At 36.1% G+C, this 21,714-nt stretch overlaps 1 protein-coding gene across 1 annotated transcript in view; it reads left to right on the top strand.

The window, feature by feature from the left end:
- Positions 1-273: 273 nt before the first annotated feature.
- PRKG1 (protein kinase cGMP-dependent 1) overlaps positions 274-21,714 on the top strand; it is a 1,360,211-nt gene continuing 1,338,770 nt past the window's right edge. The window contains exon 1 of the mRNA XM_053692228.1: positions 274-919. Coding sequence (XP_053548203.1) covers positions 648-919 — 272 coding nt within the window. The 5' untranslated portion in view covers positions 274-647. The remainder of the gene's footprint in view (positions 920-21,714) is intronic.

Here is a 21,714-nt window from a genome sequence, read left to right on the forward strand (position 1 = left end):
ACAGCTGAGCTAGAAGAATCCTCCCTCCTAGCAGATGGGAAGTAAAATACATGTCAGGACGCTGCAAGTCACAGACTCATATCTGTAAAAGGTTTAAAATATAAACAGATCTTTTTTTTTTCCTTCTTATTTCTCCTATGGATTCAGACTCGCAGGATCCAGTTACAGGGAGCTGCGTCACCCTTTAAGATCACATGGTAATTGTTTCTATTTCAAGACTTGGAGAGTGGCACAAAGCTTCTTTTTTTTTTTTTTTTTTTTTATTTCATTCTCTTCTTCTTGCCCCTTAGTGGTGAAGAGTGGTTCTGGTGAGATAAAGCTCTGATCTCACATTTAGAAGCTCTGTAGGGGGAGGTTGATTCTCCCTTTTACATGGAGTGATCCTACAGGGGTCTGACAAGGCAGCTCTAATTGGTTTCTCAATGAAAGCTAATTACCAATTCTCAGGAGGGACTCTGGCTTAGCACTGACTCCCCAACGTTGTTTTTTTTCTTCTTCTTCTTTTTTTCAGTCCATTCAGCAATCAGGAGATAAGAAAGTTTACCAGAAGCCAGGCAGGCACCCATTCCAGATATCTCTGTCTGCATCCAGAAGAATTCATTCAACTATTCTGCTGTAACTGCTATAGGAGCTCAAAAGTTGAGAAGATGAGTGACTTGGAAGAAGACTTTGCTAAAATCCTTATGCTGAAGGAGGAAAGAATCAGGGATTTGGAAAATCGGTTGTTAGAAAAAGAGGAGGAAATTCAGGAGTTGAAAAGGAAATTGCATAAATACCAATCTGTACTGGCAGTGCCAAGCAGCCCCCATATAGGACCAAGGACAACCAGGGCACAGGGCATCTCTGCAGAACCTCAGAGCTTTAGATCTTACCATGACCTCACCAGGCAATCGTTTAAAAAATTCACCAAATCTGAAAGGTAGGACAACTTCTTCTGCTAATATGTTCTCTAATCGTGATATGTTGCTGATCATTTATTGTTGGTTTTGCTTTTGGCGGAGAAAGAGTTAATTTAGAATGTTTGTGGCTATTTGATAATCCACCTCTGTTTATGGATTTTTTTTTTAATGTTTCCCAGCACAAATTGAGCAAATCCAAGGTTAAAACATTATGTTGAAAATGATGGCTGATATCCAGCACTGAAAAAAAGATAAATCTATTTCTGCCAAAGAACTCCAGAGAGGTTAAAACATCGCAGAACAATTAAACATCTAAAGGAAAGAAAATGGGGGAATCAGCTGTTAGACAACTTCCTGTTATTAAAAAAAAAGAAGAAAAAAAGTTCTACCTAGTTCTCTAAATGTCAATTTTTTAAAAAAAATAAATACATATTTCTCCTGTTGTATTTCCTAAGCCATGATGTTGCCACTTTAAGGAGATGTAACTGATCTATAGACAATGGGAAAGTTGCATCGATCTAATGTGTCATTAAAGCCCCCTTTGGAAATTAAATAGAGGAAGTCCAGAGCATTATTGGCTTTTAGAAGCTGTGAGTACATGGCTCAAAATGCATGTTTCAAGATATTTAATATCCCATTAGCCAGTATATCTCATCCCCCATCTCCTCCTCCCTTCTCTGCATATACAGTGCTGCTCATCCATCTCATTTTTGCTGCACACTTAACACACACATCAAAAGATAAATAAAATAAGAGGCAGCTTTCATAAGCTTTGACAAAATAGCTTTATTTAAAAAAAATAAAAATAATAATGTGTGGTGCCTGTGTGTGTATCAGTTCCCATGGAGATCTGTTTAATAACAAACTGAATAGAGGGGATCTGAAAAGGCACACAGATGCTATTCTATGTAGGGTGAAATGGATCAAGAGTAATCAGTAAAAAAATGAATGAACCTAAACTGATCATTCCAAATGCCATACAAACTATTGTATTTCCTGTTACAAAACACATTAACCACTTATGCCAAGCAAATCTTCTCAATGTGCTTACATTTATTTAATTCAGTCTTTTTCTTGTTGCATTGTTTAAGAATATTATATTTATTTTCTCTAAAATATGTTTTTGGCAAAATGTTAAAATTTGTGTGGTTTTGATAAACTGTTGGATTGCCTGAGGGCATTAAATACCTTAACATTGTGATGTGAAATAGGTATCAATTATAAGTTCACATACAGGTGTACCCTGCTCATACAGCGGGTTAGGGACCGGAGCCCCGCTGTAAAGTGAAAACCGCTTTAAAGTGAAACAAGGCAGTTTTAGCTTTCTTTTCACTTGCCAGTGTGTTTAAAGACTTGAAAACATGTTTGATTTAACACTAGCACGGTACAGTATTCAATTAGTATTCAATAAATACTGTACCTGTAAAATAGTAAATTACTGTAGTACAATATGCCAGACTATAGCACTGAGACACAGAGTGCACTGTAATGTGGTAAACAGAGTGAACTGTGCATAACAAAATGGTGCCAGTCACTTTTCTCGCAATCTCACGATGATCACAGCACTGTTTCAAAATCCTTGAAGGTTGAACTTCAGCTCCACAAAGCTCTGTATTAACGAGGCACTGTAAAGTGATGCGCTGTAAAGTGAGGTATACCTTTTATACTGAGCGTATTGCAAAGGGTTTACATCAGTTGGGTATTCTGAAGAGTGTATGTCAAGATTAAAGGGTAGTAGAGAGGTAGTGCAGTTGTCTTGTAGGTTAATATAAAGGTGAAATGTTTTCTGGGAGTAGAGTGGTACATCCCGAAATTTGCCAGAGAAAAAGATGAGGCCTGCATCCTATGTACTTCCTGTTATCCATCTCTGGCCTTGAGAATGAGTGTCTGTTTTTAGTCTCTGATGGAAAGGGGTGTTGGTTAACAAGTGGTTGAAATCTTACCATTTCAGTCTTAATTTAAAAGATCAAACTTTCTCCTAGGTATCAGGCCATACATATTCATGATTATCTTGTATTTATCCAAAAGAATCACATGATCAACAACATCCCAAAATAATATAAATAAAACCTTTGTTTAAACAATATATTTCTACTTTATTAATGTGACTGTGCATTTTTTCCACCTTTCACTTCATAAATAATCCATTAACATTATTTATCACTATCTGTATCATTTGACAAATGTACTGTATTGGAACTTTTAATTCTGCCGTTTGTCATCCGTAATAAGATAAAAAAAACTTGTTTATAAAAATAATGTGCATTGGTTATCAATTCTGGAACAAAATGGTTGAAGTCTTTCATTAACATATGGTTTTGTTCTTTTACTTGGTTTATATAGATTATTTATTATGGACTCTACTTTCGTTTTATTACCAAAGCCTCTGGTTTGAGAATACTATCCCCATGTTGATTGTCAATGCAATGCAGTTAACATCCAAGTAAAAAATAAATAAATAAAAATTAGTCTTAAAATAATGTCTGACCCTCTGATCACATTTCCATAAGGAGAAAGCTCTGTATTTAAGCAGACATTCAAAATATAACCGGAATGTGGACGTGCATGAAAATAGTGAACAGTTGTTAGCATTTAAGTAGTCCCAATGACAAAGGCCAACCTTTCAGATTTAAGTCAGATTTCTAATATAGATGCATCTTGTCTTAAATAGTAGGGATGTGGTCATTGAAAGGTTATGGGCTAAGTTATATTAAGACCAATGTGCCCTTGCCTTGAAAATCTCTGTATTGATGGTGTGTACAATATAATAACACAGAACTATGTCCGTGTTGCTGTTTTGATATCATTATCTGATATTTATTTTATCTGGATTTTTCTTTCTTTCTTGTAATTCTGAATTGCATTGACAGATTGGTCAAAAAATATTTTGTTGTAGTCAATAGTGATATAAAACGAATTTATAGAAGAATATGTCAATTTTAATTTTGCGCTATCCAGTTTCCCAGAAGAGATGAAAGATTTTCATTCTAGGTGTTATTTCTGTGTGTGTGTGTGTGTGGGGGGGGGGGGTATCCTTTTTTTTGTATATTTTTTATTTTTTTATCTTGACAAATTTTCATGAAACTGAGGAACCAGACAGAAAACTGAGGCACCACCTTCACATTTCTGTAGGTTCCAACTATGTTTTAAAAAAAAAAAAATTAAAAAAAATGTAATACCAATATATATGGAATGATCTAGGAAATTAGGAAGCACCAGTAAAATACTAGTAGCTGTGGATTTTTGGTTCCCTTGATCTGTCAAGCTCTGTGTTAAATCAGATTTACGCAGCAAGAGTTGCACAAGTAAGTATCTTCTGTCTATAAGGTTCATATGCTGAATATGGTATCATATGCTAAATTATAAGTACTAGTTGGTATGTTTTATTTAGCATCTTAGGTATTAAAGGTACAATTTATTCAGGAATAATACTACAAAAAGTGGTTAAACACATAGTTAAAGTCACTCCCTGGAGCAGCGACAAATCTAAACACATGAGTAAAACACAGCCAGTGATTGTCAGTTTAATGTTTATGCTGATCCTAATTGTCTCTGTTCCTGTATAACCTAGCTACTTTTTAAGGTGTAATTATTTTAAATAATATGTTAAAGGGACACTAAACCCTAAACGAAAATTCTAGACATGTTGATGTATTCAGAGCAAAGATTAATCTGAAACTAATATGTAATTTTTTTTTTTCAATTATATTAGTTGTATAAGTACATAGTTAATATAAGTGTAACCTTTTAGTTTCATTTTAGTAATGGACACTGCCATGTTAGGTTTAAAAAGCCAGATCTTCTTATTTGATCTTTCCCTTAGAGACGATTATAAATTAGTTGAAAACTAACACTTTTTAGAGGGTTCAGTGTTCTTTTAATTCAATTGAAATGAACTTGTAACAAGCTAAATATACTGCATAAAATCAGAGTATGCCGCATTGGTTTGCAGCATTTGAGAAAGTTTGGCTGGAACTGTAAGCCAGCTTTGAATGCATCACATAATAATTTCAATTTCATCTTATTTTCTTCTAATCATACTTTTGGAGGGCTCATTAATTTTAATGGCTGGTGGACTCTAGATGTAGGGGTCGATTTATGAAGCACCGGATGCTGTTTCCGACCCACTCCGCTTCAGTTCCGCCTGAAGCAGAAATTAAGAAGCACCGGTCCTAAGAGCGCTGCTCCTTAACTCATCCGCCACCTCTGAGGTGGCGAACAGCAATCAGCCCGATCAAATACAATCGGGTTGATTGACAATCCCCGCTAGCGGCCGATTGGCTGCAAATCTGCAGTATCATGTCCGTCCGCACAATAATAAACTGACCCTATAATGTTCAGTAGAATCATGGCATGTTCAAATTATGTAGTATTGTGAACTTAAAGGGACAGTTAACACCAGAATTTTTGTTGTTTTAAAAGATAGATAATCCCTTTATTATCCATTCCCCAGTTTTGCATAACCAACACAGTTATATTAATATACTTTTTACCTCTGTGATTACATTGTATCTAAGCATCTTCTGACAGCCCCCTGATCACATGACATTTTATTTATTATCTATTGACTTTTATTTTAGCCAATTAGTGCAGTGTCTGCCACAATTCACGGGCGTGCTCACAATGTTATCTATAGGGTTTACCTGAGCTAGCTCTCCCCTGCTGTGAAAAGCACATACAAAAGCATGTGATTAGAGGCGGCCTTCAAGGGCTTAGCAATTATCATATGAGCCTTCCTAGGTCTAGCTTTCAACTAAGAATACCAAAAGAACAAAGCAAAATTGTTGATAAAAGTAAATTGGAAAGTTGTTTAAAATTGCATGCCCTATTTGAAACATGAAAGTTTTTTTTGGACTTGACTGTCCCTTTAACGAAATAGGAAACAAGAGTTGAAAGTATGTATTATTTAATAAGTATGTAAATTTGATTATTATACACACATATACATACATTACCTAAGCGGCTGTGGGTAAAGCCCGATGTATGATCATAAATCCTTTAAGAGTGTGGCGTCACCACATCAAAGATATATAGCATGCACTGTAATTCCCACATCTTCACTATCTTTTTTGCCTCCGCCTGGGGGTTCAAGGGGGGCAAAGCCCCCCTTGTATACCTTATTCCCCAAGGTTCACTTGGGGTGGATGCCAGAGGATCGGCGGAGCACCTTTTTTGAACGCCCAGACAGAGGCGACATAATTAGTGCAGATGGGGGAATTCTAGTACATCAGGCTTTACCCACAGTCGCTTGGATAATGCCCGTTTTACCCGGGAAATCCTAGGATTACCTGGATTCCTTACTTTACCTGTAACATATATATCCAACAAAAGTCCCACTATACTCCACTGTCTATAGCAGGGCTCGACAAACCCAGGAGCCAGGGAGCCATTGGGTACTAGAATTTTCCCCTTGCTCCTGATTTTTTGTGTTATTCTCCATATAACTAAATACAAATACTATTGTCTGGCTCCTAAAAGTATTTCTGGCTGCTAAATATTCTTACTCCTTATTTTTAAGCCTATTTGTCGACCCCTGGTCTATAGTGTGCAAATGGGAAGAATTACTTGCTGGTCTTTTCAACAAATTTTAATTGTAAATTGTAAACTTTAATTAAAGTTTGTTGAAAATACCAGCTTCCCATTTTCACACTATAGACAGTGGTGTATACTGAGACTTTTGTTGGATTTTGTTCTTAAAGTTTAAGTAAGAGTGCATCATTTGGAATTAATATGTGTGTGTATGTATATGTATATATATACACAGTATATATATATATATATATATATATATATATATATATATATATATATATATATATATATATATAACTTAAAGATTTGATTTGACACTGCAATTAAGACCATTGAACGCTGCTTTTGATGAAGGATACATATGTATAGTATTAACGTGCACCCTTGCAGCTGTATATACAGTTTGGAAACGTGAGTGCTTGGTTCTGGTACTTGTATATGTATATCTATCTATCTATCTATCTATCTATCTATCTATCTATCTCTCTCTCTATATATATACACACACACCTATCTGTCTATACAGAAGCTGATTGGTTTACATGTGCACATGAAGGAAGATACTAAAATTCTGTTTCATTTTGGCTCTTTTAGTATCAGAGATAAACAGCTACAATCTCCATAGTATCTATGGGCTCTATATAATTCTGGACAGACAATTTCATATATTAGTTATTCCCACTGAATTTATTTTTTTATTCTTAGATTTAGATCATATTTAAATTAAACACTGCATCACATTTATCCTTTAATATTGTAATAATATTTTTATGCAATTCCTTTAGGTTTTGAGAAGATTTGTAGGCGAATAACAGCACTGAATGTTTTGTTTATCATGTTTTAAACAAAACATTGTCTTGAGGTTTATTTTATCACTAATAATGATTTTTCACCCCAAGAATTACACTAAAACATACTCTGAGAAATGTATAATTTATAACTAGCAAGAATATTGAGGAGCTAGCCAAACACTTTTTTATGAGATAGACGGGGGTAATCTAAAAAGTTTAGGAATTGGAAGTAAATTTCTTCCATTTTCAAAAAAGTCTTTACATTTATTACATTTAAATTGTAATAATTTAAACATTTTTTAATGTTCTTTTGCATTAAAACAATTACACAAAAGTCTGCTAACTTTTAATAGAAGAGCATAAAGTTTTTGGAAATCTTAGACCTACTTTCACTAGCCTATAAAATTGTATTTGTGCAGCCAACCACAAGCCATATAATCAAAGTGTAAAATTAAATGGTATTGTTTTTCTGCTGTATTAATAACATGGGAGCTATTGTTGCTTAAAATACAATAGCATTTACAGACAGTCTGACATTTTCCTTAAAAAGGATATTATACATTAGATTTATCTTTGCATAAACGTTTTGTAGATGATCCATTTATATAGCCCATCTGAGTGTGTGTTTGTATAAATGTATAGTTTTGCTTATTTTTAAATAACAATGTGTTGATTTTTAGACTCCCAACCAAGCCCCAAGTTTTAGATGAATACTGATGTCTACAGATTCCTGCTTGCTCCTGTTTGTGTAATTGGTCTTTTCATATGCAGGTGAGGGAGAGGTTCTGCTATCAGCCACTTTCAGTGGGTGTCCCAGGCTTATCTCATTAACAGTGCTAAATTGGGAGCTTCTAAGTAAGTTTTTAAAAGGTTTTATACTGCATTTTTATATCAGTATATGTGCATATTATTCTTTATAGTAGTGTCTATTACATGCAGATAAATTAAAATTGGTGTGTACTGCCCTTTAAAGTTCAGTGTATCATTCTAGTAATGTGATTCAAGCATTTCTTGCATGTGGATATTAGGTAATATAATTAAAAAAAGAGAGTTGTCCAATAAGAAATGGAGGTGCTCAGCATACAGACTAAACTCTGGAATTTTTACGTAACATTTTATAGCTGTTCTAAAACAGTGTCATTTTTTTGAATAACACAACCTGCTGATGATTCACTCGTAAGCAGTATGCATGCACAATTTCAACGTGCTCTCGCTACATATGGCAGTGACATCACTTGACACGTCAGTGCCAGAAAATGCAGCGTGCACAACATGAAAAAGTATGCGTGCAGTGTTAGCTATTTCTAAATTTATTTGAAATAATCTGCTCTATTATATTATGTCCAGGGATAGGCAAGGTGTCCGTACACGGATACTGGTGTCCGTGACTAGCCCTTGCAGTGTCCGTCACAACCTTAGTATATCTTTTCTTTCTGATTAAATAATAGAAATAATAGAAAAAAAATCTAGTGCGAATAAAGTTAGTGGCTTGTCAAGAGACTGCTAACAATATTGGGTGATAAGTTATGGAATAAATAAAGCCTGAGTGAAATACTGGATGTGTATCTGAATCTGTATAATAACACCCAGCTCTATACAAAGATACAGTAGTGACACTGGCACATGGGTATAGCCAGACAAGGGCTGGTTATAGGGTCAGTGGTATCTGCATCAGTATAATAACAACCAGCGCTATATAATGACACAGTAGTGACACTGGCACATGGGTATAGCCAGAGGAGGGCTGGTTATAGGGTCAGTGGTATCTGCATCAGTATAATAACACCCAACACTATATAATGACACAGTAGTGACACTGGCACATGGGTATAGCCAGAGGAGGGCTGGTTATAGGGTCAGTGGTATCTGCATCAGTATAATAACACCCAGCATTATATAATGACACAGTAGTCACACTGGCACATTGGTATAGCCAGAGGAGGGCTGGTTATAGGATCAGTGGTATCTGCATCAGTATAATAACACCCAACTGTATACAAAGACACAGTAGTGACACTGACACATGGGTATAGCCAGAGGAGGGCTGGTTATAGGGTTAGTGGTATCTGCATCAGTATAATAACACCCAGCGCTATATAATGACACAGTAGTGATACTGGTACATGGGTATAGCCAGAGGAGGGCTGGTTATAGAATCAGCGGTGTCTGCATCAGTATAATAACACCCAGCACTATATAATGACACAGTAGTGACACTGGTACATGGGTATAGCCAGAGGAGGGCTGGTTATAGAATCAGCGGTGTCTGCATCAGTATAATAACACCCAGCACTATATAATGACACAGTAGTGACACTGGCACATGGGTATAGCCAGAGGAGGGCTGGTTATAGGATCAGTGGTATCTGCATCAGTATAATAACACCCAGCATATAATTACACAGTAGTGACACTGGCACATGGATATAGCCAGAGGAGGGCTGGTTATAGGATCAATGGTATCTGCATCAGTATAATAACACCCATCACTATATAATGTCACAGTAGTGACACTGGCACATGGGTATAGCCAGAGGAGGGCTGTTATAGTGTCAGTGGTATCTGCATCAGTATAATAACACCCAGCACTATATAATGACACAGTAGTGACACTGGCACATGGGTATAGCCAGAGGAGGGCTGGTTATAGGATCAGTGGTATCTGCATCAGTATAATAACACCCAGCACTATAATATAATGACACAGTAGTGATACTGGCACATGGGTATAGCCAGAGGAGGGCTGGTTATAGGATCAGTGGTATCTGCATCAGTATAATAACACCCAGCACTATATAATGACACAGTAGTGACACTGGCACATGGGCATAGCCAGAGGAGGGCTGGTTATAGTATGTGTGTTTGTATAAATGTATGTATAGTTTTGCTTATTTTTAAATAACATTGTGTTGATTTTTAGACTCCTAACCAAGCCCCAAAGTTTTAGATGTATACTGATGTCTACAGATTCCTGCTTGCTCCTGTTTGTGTAATTGGTCTTTTCATATGCAGGTGAGGGGGGGGGGGTTCTGCTATAAGCCACTTTCAGTGGGTGTCTTATACTGCATTTTTATATCAGTATATGTGCATATTATTCTTTATAGTAGTGTCTATTACATGCAGATAAATGAAAATTGGTGTGTACTGCCCTTTAAAGTTCAGTGTATCAGTTGTGGACTCTACATTCTAGTAATGTGATTCAAGCATTTCTTGTATGTGGCTATTAGGTAATATAATTCACAAAAGAGAGTTGTCCAATAAGAAAGGGAGGTGCTCAGCATACAGACTAAATTCTGGAATTTTTACTTAACATTTTATTGCTGTTCTAAAACAGTGTCAGTTTTTTGAATAACCCCTGCTTAGTAAATGCATAATTTATCATAACACAACCTGCTGATGATCCTGTCGTAAGCAGTATGCATGCACAATTTCAACATGCTCACGTTACATATGGCAGTGACATCACTTGACACGTCAGTGCCAGAAAATGCAGTGTGCACAACATGAAAAAGTATGCGCGCAGTATTAGCTATTTCTAAATTTATTTGAAATAATCTGCTCTATTATATTATATGTCTATTAAAGTGAATGTAAACTTTAATGATTTAAAGGCCAGTATCAATTAATACTCTTAAAGGGGCACTATAATTCATTCAAGTTTACAAAGATGCTTATTTTATAAAATATTTAACTTTGAGTTATGGTAAACATAACGCCAATCCTCCGCCTGCAGCTCCTACTTTCATTAGCATATAGATGACGAATCCGTCTTCCTCCAATCGTTACGTTGCCCCACTAGCTGGACACCAAAGGGGGCACACAAAGATTGGAGGAAGCTGAATTTGTCATCGTTCTGCTAAAGAAAGCAGGAACTGCGGGCAGAGGATCGGCGTTATGTTTACCATAACACAAAGGTAAGTATTTGAAAGAATAAGCGTCATTGTAAACTTTAATGAATTAAAGTGCCCCTGTTTTTAAGAGTATTATTTGATACTGGCCTTTAATTCATTAACGTTTACATTACTTTAAGTATATGTATGTACTAATGATATATAATAATATAACAGTAAAGCAATTGGATTGATCTCTTACTCCAGAACTCAGCAAGTCTGGGTACACAGAAGAAAGGTCTCCCAGAATTTTACACACAACATAATTTTTATATCTTTAATTGAAAACCCCTTTCTGGCTCCTAAAAATCGATAACTATATTTGTTTAAACAATTATTTTCTGGCAGATTTCTTCTGTTATATCTTCACATTTTGTCAGAAGACATTAAAGCATAATATTTTGCTAGAAAGTGTCTTAAAGGGACGTGAAACACATTTTTCTTTTTTATGATTCAAATAGAGCATACAAATTTAAATAACTTTCCAGTATACTTTTTATTATCAAATTTGATCATTTTCTTGGTATCCTAGGTATGCTCAGGAACAGCAAATACACTACCAGAAGCTAGCTGCTGATTGGTGGCTGCACATATATGACCCTTGTAAATGGCTCACTCGTTATCAGCTATGTCCTATTAGTGCATTGCTCTTCCTTCAGCTAAGGATGCCAAGAGAATTAAGCAAATTTGAGTATAGAATAGAGTTAATTGGAATTTGTTTAAAATTGTATGCTGGTTATGAATTATTGTTTTTATATCCCCTTTACGAAATATGGTATTGTAAATGCCAAGTGGCATTATGAAGTAGCCGGTGGGAGTAAAGCATTTTCTAATATTATATCATTTTCAGCTATCTAAAGCACACATTTATTGCATTATTTAACAAAATTGTATTTAATGATAATTTGTGCAATAAAAAATTTACATTAATACGGCTAATTTTAGCTTAATTTTGGCAATTTTTTTAGCCGGGTGGTCTTTAAAATCAGCCGAGTGGTGCACCTGCTTTAAAGGTCTTAAGGAGGACACACAGATATATAAATAAATAAATAAATAAATATATAGTAAATATAGACATATACACACATACATATAAATTTATATATATAAACATATAAACACATCTGGTGTCACAGCTTTTAACACTCCTTGTAATGCATGGCATTTCTAGTGGTATATGTCACATCTATGGCATTCTGTTGGCACACAGCACAGCTTCTAATGAAAATAAATCTCACTGGAAAGTAAATGTAAAGTGCATCTCTGAAGCAGTAAATAGGGGATATTATCTAATTGTAGAGACTGGCTTTGTTCATTGAATCTGTCAGAGGAAATCTCTACAATGCGACTTTTCCAACACATTTCTCATTTCTTTCTTTTTTTTTTTAGGGTGGGACATAGGGTAATCTTTTTTTTTTTCCATTTCGAGTTTGGAATTGTTCTTTAGAATGGAAGCCATAAAGTTTATTTTTGGCAGGCTGACTCATTATACTTTTAAACAATTTTGACAGGTTGAATATATGGACATTGTGATTGTTCAGGGAAGGGGTGGCCTAAAATTCAAAAAAAGGTAACTCTTTCATTGCCAGGTATTAGCAAAATGCATGAAACACTAATAAGTAATTATTATTTTTTTACGGAATAGCTATATATATATTAAAGATTATGAATTAATCAAAAAGAACAATTAGGAATTAACATAATTTGAAACAATGTATCAGCACAATAAATCTTATTATTAAGAATATATTATTAAATTATTAAAATATTATTAAATAAATTGGTTAGAGAATGTAATTTAAGGACTAGTGACCCTGTACATCTGTGTATTCAACCCCTGCAGATGGGCTAAATCCACATAGTAGAAGTACTATTCGGGGCCCGCAGAGCACTGCTGGTCACAAGCAGAAACATATGATAATTACTAATCCCTTGAAGGCCGCCTGTTATCTCAGTGCATTTTGACAGTTTTTCAAAGCTAGACAGTGCTAGTTGATGTTTGTCATAAAGATAACATTGTGCTCACTCCCGTGGCGTTATTTATGAGTCAGCACTGATTGGCTGAAATGCAAGTCTGTCAAAGAACTGAAATAAGGGGGCTGTCTGCAGAGGCTAAGCTACAAGGTAATCACAGAGGTATTTTGGTGAAAACGAGTTAACAAGAGAATTGGCTTATTTTCAATTTTAAATAAAGCGCTCATACCAATTCGACATGAGAAATGTATCATTTATCATCGCCTCAGCTCACCTTTATAAAGGCACAAAAAATACCACTTTTGTTATAAAGTTGGGCGCACAGATATGCATCACCAAAGGTGCGCTGAGGCAGATGCATAGGAGAATAAAAAAGGAGAATTCTTATTGCACTTGATAAATCGTACAGGTGCAAGGTCTCTAGAATTAAAATTACATATGCTTACAAATTAAAGCATGTCATTTTATTTTACTATAACAGTCTTTCAAAAAAATAATGAAATCAGATTTTTCTGTTAAAAAATAAATTAATTAATGTAACCTTCCATGTGATTATATTATTTTGAGGGTTTCAAATGCAGTTCATAATAATCATAGAATCCTAACATTTCCAAATAATACAAACTAATCTTTATTTAACTTCAGAGTAAACTTTTACAAAGAAAATAGTGACTAAATCATCAACAAATATATTATTAGTGTACACAGTGCATATATAAAGGATATCTTGTCCAACTCGGATCCAGATAGCCTTTATAGTATCGCTCTTGACAATTTATTGACTATTTGAAGTAACTCAATTAAGATAATTCCAATACCAGTTGCAAGGAAACGTGATATGTCCTGTCCTGGGAATAAATACCCCTGTTCAGCCCACTTGCCAATGGTACGAGACTAATTTCAAAATAGAAATATAAGGAACCATTCAAATATTGGTATCTTGTTTACAATTTCAACTTTGTTTTTGTAAATCGCTAGGATTGACTATTGAAACAAATAAAGAGGACTTTCATTCATAAAGTATAAGATACTTCATGTAGAAAGCTCCTTTATTTGTTTCAACCGATCGCCGTTCTTAGATGCTACGGCAAGCTACGGCAAACCACGGCTAAAAATGTTTTTGCTAAAAGCTGACGTTTTAACCTCTTAGCCAATAGCCGTACGGTAAATCCGGCTCCCATGAGCGCCAAGCCGGATTTACTGCACAGTTATTGGCTAAGAGGTGAAAACGTCAGCAGCTATCTTATACTTCATGAATGAAAGTCCCCTTTATTTGTTTGAATAGTCAATCCAAGCGTTTGTACAATGCTAGGATTGACTTTCACTTTAACAAAATGTGCACAGTTTTTTATTTTTATATTTACACTTTTTAAATCACCGGTTCCTACTGACCATGTGAAAAAATTCACAGAATATATGTATATGCATTTGTGATTGGCTAAAGGCTGTCACATGATACAGGAGGAGTGGAAAATACATAACTTTGAAATTTGTCAGAAAACAATCTACTTTTTATTCAAGTTTAGACATAGGGGCCAAATTATCATATGGCGGGCGGCATGATTCGCTGTAGTGAAAAATGTCCCCCCGACATCGCTAAATGCCGACAGCATACGCTGTAAGACCGCTTCTGCTGCTGCTACTTCTTCTTAACTCCTGAAGGCTCACGCGGCCCTTGATAATTCGGCCCCTAAGTTCTATTGCATTGTCTTGTTATCATGCATTTGTTGATTATGCAAATATACTGTATTTACTGAACATTTAAAAGGACCACTAAAGTCAAAATTAAAGTTTCATAATTCTGATTGCTTGCAATTGTAAACAACTTTCCATTGTATTTTTGTTACCAAAATGTGCACAATCTTTTTATATGCATACATTCTGATGCACCATCTCCTAATGAACATGTGCAAGAGTTCAAAATATATGTATAGGCATTTTGTGACCGGCTGATGATTGTCACATGAAATTCAGACTAAGTGCTATTGCATTGTCTTTATTATACATTTGTTGATTATGCAGTTCTACTGTACGTAGTTAATGGACTTTTAAAGGGACATAATGCTCATATGCTAATTGCTAAATCACTTGAAACTGATGCAGTATAACTGTAAAAAGCTGATAGGAAAATATCACCTGAGCATCTCTATGTAAAAAAGAAAGATATTTTACCTCACAATTTCCTCAGCTCAGCAAAGTAAGTTCTGTGTAAAAAGTTATAATTCAGCTGCTGCTCTGCATCAGCAGTGCTGAGGTCATGAACTCTTTTACTGTGATCTCATGAGATTTAATTGCAAACTTCATTACACTGAATAGGGAAATAAGTTGAGTGTGCACGAATGCTCGCTCCTTCCGCTGTCCCAGGACAGACATACTTATTTGTTGCTTAGAAGTCCTTTACAATGGGATGTGGCCACTGAGAAACTTTTGAGGTAAAATATCTTTCTTTTTTACATAGAGATGTCCAGGTGATATTTTCTAGTCAGCTTTTTACAGCTATGCTGCATCACTTTCAAGTGTTTAAACATTTGGGTATTATGGCTCTTTAAGTACGAGTTTAATTGTCTAAATTTCCCGCTTAATTTAAGGGCAATTTTTATGGAATAATGTAGATTTGCAATTTGCAACAGGTGTTTAACACCTATTTGGATGTGTATGGATTATATAATTTTTATGCGTGATATAAATACCTTTTTTTCCATGTGCATTAAATACGCTTCAAAAATGCTTAGTTTATTGAGCACTTTACTGTATATGTATCTCGCCCTTGTATGCAGAAATGTAGGTTACACCCCTTAGCAAGATACTTGTCTCACAGTATAAAATGTGCCTTTATATCATCCCAACATGGACTTTATATTGCTGACAGAGCATGTTAGAGCAATTTGATTTTGGATTGGAGACCATCGGACCGCTGATGTAGGGTTGCCAGCTGCCCTCCACAAAAATACTGGTCAATCTGTCTGTGACTGGGTATTATGGTAGATAGGGTCACACAGTCTCCCCCCCCCCACCTCTGTACTTCTTTGGCTGACAGCAACACATGTAAACAGAAGTGATTTGACCCCCTTTGACGGCCCCTCATTACTTTTTGCTCCATATTTGTAATGTATTGAGTCATAGGAGACTTTTTACATTTAGCTAACACAGGGATTTAAAAGAAACAATGGATATTTAAGTGTGCAGTATTTTGTAAAGATTTTACTAGACAGTCTGCTAAAATACTGGACTATTCGGTTGAATACTGGATACCTGGCAACCCTACCCTGATGTGAAATATATATATATTATTATAACTTAATAAAATGTAAATATCTAATTGATCACTTAAATTGTACATAAATGAAAATACTTGTCAAAATAGCTCCCAAGCAGAACACAGCTGGTGATTGACAGTTTGTCTGACTGCCGTGCCTGAATGTCCCTATTTGGTTTCTTGCATGGCTGCTGCAATGCTTATGTCTTCAGAGTAGGATTTTACCAATGTGTCTAACCCCTTTGCAAGGTTAAAGGATCACTAAACAGAATAGCAAAATCAATAAATGCATAACAAAGAGACAGTGCTAACACACTTAGGGGTAGATTTATTAACTGTAGAGCAGACATGATTAGCTGTGGTGAAATGCTTGCGCAATGCCGCCTCCTGCTCATTAGTAGCCAATCGGCGCTAGCAGGGGCTGTCAATCATCCCGATCGGATCGGGATGATTTCAATCCGCCACCTAAAAGATGGTGGACAGGTTAAGGACCGTTGCTTCTTAACCTACGTTTCAGGCGAGCCTGAAAAGATGGGCCTCCAAATCAGCTTCCGCTTCTTAATAAATGGAGCCCTATGTTTGAATTTCAAATGAGTAATAGATTTTTTTCTGACAAATGTCTTACACCTGGATTACAAGTTTTGCGCTACAGAGGGTGTGAAACGAACACAGCAAAAGTTGCGTTATTTCACCCTCCATAGCGCTGCCATTACAAGTTTCTAAAAAGCCGCCTTGTGCGTGCGATATGGTGGCGATGAGCTCCATACCGCACAAAATCCAAGGTCTTCTTTGACATGCTCGTGCACGTTTTCCCCATAGACATCAATGGGGAGAGTGTGTTAGAAAAAAAACTAACACCTGAAGCGCGGAATGGCGATCACCGTAACGCAACCCCATTGATGTCTATGGGGGAAAAAAAGTTACGTTTAAACCTAACATCCTAACATAAACCCCAAGTCTAAACACCCCTAATACGCTGCCCTGATATCGCTGACACAGAAATTAAGTTATTAACCCCTAATCTGCCGCTCCCAACATTTCCGCAACTAATAAAAGTTATTAACCCCTATTCCGCTGCTCCCCGACATCGCCGCCACTATAATAAAGTTATTAACCCCTATTCCCCGCACCCCAACATCGCCAACACTATAATAAAGCTATTAACCCCTATTCCGCTGCTCCCCGACATCGCCGGCCACTAAATAAAGTTATTAACCCCTAAACCTCTGGCCTCCCACATTACCGCCACTAAATATACCTATTAACCCCAAAACTGCCAACCCCCCACATCGCAAAAAACTAAATTAAACTATTAACCCCTAAACCTAACAACCCCCTAACTTAAATTAAAATAAATAAAAACTTACCTGTGAAAAAACGAAGTTTAAACTAACAATTAACCTAACATAACTATTAGATTAAATTAAAATAACTACCAATTAAATAAACTAAATTACACATTAAAAAACAACTAACACTACTAGCAGAGGAATAGGGGTTAATATCTTTATTATATAGTTGGCAATGTTGGGGTCCGGGGGAATAGGGGTTAATAACTTTATTATACTGGTGGTGATGTCGGTGAGTGGCAGAATAGGTATTAATAACTTTTATTAGTGGCGGCGATGTCGGGAGCGGAAGATTAGGGGTTAAAAAGTTTAAATAGTGTTTGTGATGCGGGAGGGTGGCAGAATAGGGGTTAAAAGGTAGTTTATGGGTGTTAGTATACTTTGTAACATTTTAGTTATGAGTTTTGTGTAACAGTTTTGTTGCGCAAAACTCATAACTACTGGTCTCAGGTGGCGAAACGGATCATGTCGGTATTGGCTGTAACACAAGCATTTTAGCCTCACCGCGCAACTTGTAATACCAGCGCTGTGGAAATCCCAAGCAAAAATTTCATTTTTTTTTAGATGCGGGATTGACGTTACGTTACAGGCTAAAATGCTTATGGTATATCTATACCGACAAGACTCGTAATGGCTGCGTTACGGTTTTCACGCTGAAATGGCCTTTTTTTCAGCATTAAAACTGTTAACGCAAAACTCGTAATCTAGGTGAAAGTTAGTTCAATTTTCATTCCTAATGCATCATGTTACAGCCATCAGCCAATCACAAAATGCATATACTTATATTCCGTGAATCTTGCACATGCTCAGTAGGAGCTGGAGCCTCAGAAAGTGTGCGTATAAAAAGATTTTGCACATTTAGATAATGGAAGTGAATTCCATAGTTGTTTAAAATTGTCTGCTCTGTCTGAATCATGAACATTTAATTTTGACTTGAGACAGTTTTTTAGGGTCATCAATGCAAATATTGAATTCATTTTTTTCATTAGAATATAATTTTAAAGTGAGAGGTGTTATCAGCATATCAGGTATACAAAAATGACATGTTATAATGAATAAGCGAATGTAATATTTGCATCAATATCCCTTTAACACTGACTGATTTTTTTTATTTTTATAATCAGACCTCACAGAAGCTATCATAGGCATAAGTTTCCAGTGAAAAGTTGGCCCCTTGTACAGTGAAAGGGCTGACAACCCTTAATGCCTTACAATCTACAGACACCAAAGTAGAGCACACATTCTTTACACACCACGTTATGGGACACTTTCATAGATTAGATGTGTCAATTTGACACTAAAATAACTATTTTGGATCTTATTTTTAGATTGGAATTCACAACATTTGTACTTTGCATCTAACCAAACATTCTTCAGTAATTAACCATCTCACTACCAAAATAGATTTGTAATACATTTTGTAAGTTCATTATGCAGAGTTTGTAATGGATAGAAATTTTAATATGAATTTCCAAAGCTATCTGGCAGAGAATTGTTAAAGGGACATAATAGTGCAAAAAGTAGAATGAGGTAAAGCGTTAGAGGCAAGCATTTTATTATTGCCTGCAAATGGTGTTAAACACATGGTTACATCAGCTATAAAGAAGCAATTCACTACTAGGAGCTAGCTGAACACATCTTAGGAGCCATTGGCAAGTGGCATTGTGACAGAACCTAGTAGTTTGTACCTTGAGGTGAGGTTCAGAGCAGTCTCAAAGTGCCATCAGAGACCTCCAGGGACCAGAGTTCCTGCTTTTTGGGACTGCTACATAGCTAGTAGCCCTATATGTAGTGATTAAAGGGATACTGAACCCACATTTTTTTTTTCATGATTTAGATAGAGCATGCAATTTTTAACAACTTTCTAATTTACGCCTATTATCAATTTTCCTTCATTCTCTTGGTATCTTTTTTTGAAAAGCAAGAATGTAAGCTTACGAGCTGGCCAACTTTGGTTCAGAACCCTGGCTATCGCTTGCTGGTTGATGGTTGCATTAAGCCACCAATCAGCAATCGCTACCCAGGTGCTGAACCATGCTCTATCTAAATCATGAAAGAAAACAATTGGGTGCAGTATCCCTTTAAGCTCTGTAATGAAATAAGCTTGTTCCCTCCCATACAAACACCAAACAAGGCTTAGTGCAGTAGAGAGTAACTCTCTACATTGAACACTACATACATTTTATAAGTATAGTATTGAGGTTATTCCCCACCTCCCTCTTATCTTGATTGCCACCAGGCTAAAATCTCTCTCTTCCTACATTCCAGTGCTGATGTGTTTGCACATGTGCAGTAACTCATCCTCAGATACCTGCAGCGTAACCTAGGTTACATAATGGCAGCACCTATTATTAGAGGGAGGTCCATGAAATCACTGAAATGTATTTAGTGTTTAGTGTCCCTTTAATGGTCAAACACAGGTTTTTATACAGTACAAGGTGTGAAAAGTAGACATGGAAAACCCAATTACATAATGTCCCCTGCTCTTCCACTTGTATCCAGATCCTGGCGGAAGATAAAATTTCCTGGACATACCAATTAGCCCCGCCCCTTTATGTATGATAACTTTAATGTGGAAGCGCCTGGCTTCTATGGGTGTAGTATCATTTGATATCTCTCATTCAGGAGCACATTCTGTGAAAGTTTGGTATAGGAGCGGCACGCATTTTTGTGTTTAACGGGTGCTCACAAGGTAGCGTAGCAAGGATAGGTAGGGGGTATTGCAGTTTCATAAAACACTTCCAAGTGGCTAGAAAAATACCCTGAAAAGGGTGCTTTTGTGAGGGGGTGAGGAACAGAGTTTTCTTCACATAATTAAAAAGATAAACTAGGACAGAAAGAAAAGAAATAAAGAGAATTGTAGCTCGTCTTTTTAACCTCTGAGTGGCTGGGCTGTAGAAGAAGCAATAGGCGTTGTGTCACAGGCATAATATATATGTAAGCACCAATCACCAGTTAGTTGCCAGTAATGAACTGCTCCACCTTAGCCCATCTAGTTATGATTTTCAACAAAGGATACCAACTGAATGAATTAAATTTGATAGCAGAAGTAAATTTAAAATAAAATAAAAAATTGTGAACAGCGCAGCATATCACATATACATTATTGTATACTTTAATGTTTGCTGTATTTAAAATTAAACACTAATTCCATCTAATCTTCTTTCCAACACTTTAATGAAATATTAAATTAAAAAACTGACATTTAATTGATTATAAATAGCTCCCATGAATAGCTGTGTAACTTTTCTTATTCTCTCAATAATATATGGGCAAAACACAGTTGAGAATGTTAACTGGATAGACAAATTGTAAATAATAGTAAGTTGCAGAAATTGTCATCAGGCAAAGTAGGCAATTGCTTAGACACAAGGGGTTCTTGCCTAACTGTTTAGGTGATATTACAATAAATGTATCACATATTCACTGCTTATTTTAGTACATTTTCAATATACCAAGTAGAGCTAATCAGAGGCTGTAACTATGCACACAAATATGTTCTCCTATGGGCATATTAGCTCCCATTGAAGGGAAATTATTAGTCTTCTAATGCAGGGCTCAATAAAAGGTGGATATCATGGTGGCTAGAAAATGGGCCCTGGACCTGGTAAAAAGGTCCATAGATCACAGGTAAGAAGAAAAGGAATAAAATCATTAGTGCATATATGTTATGGACAATCAATGGGTTAAATCACTGTTTTTCTGACAATCAGGGGGTAAATCACTACTGCAAGTGTTTCATATACTGAGTATGAAACAGCCCGTGAGACTATTAGGAGCACCATATATAAGCAACCACCACCAGACACCAGTTTGGCCATGTGTATATCCCTCTGCCAGAGGCAGCCAAGATAGAAACCATTATATTTGCTGGTATTGTTACAACAATGGAAGCAAAAGGGTTAATCCCATTCCCTGTGCTGATGGGGCATTGTTGAACAAGCTAGCATATGGTGTTGCAAATATAAAAGGAGGTATGTGTTAAAGGGACATTATACACAAAGGGCTAGATTACAAGTGGAG

This window comes from Bombina bombina, chromosome 9 (assembly GCF_027579735.1).
Source record: "Bombina bombina isolate aBomBom1 chromosome 9, aBomBom1.pri, whole genome shotgun sequence".
NCBI classification, from domain to species: Eukaryota; Metazoa; Chordata; class Amphibia; order Anura; family Bombinatoridae; genus Bombina; species Bombina bombina.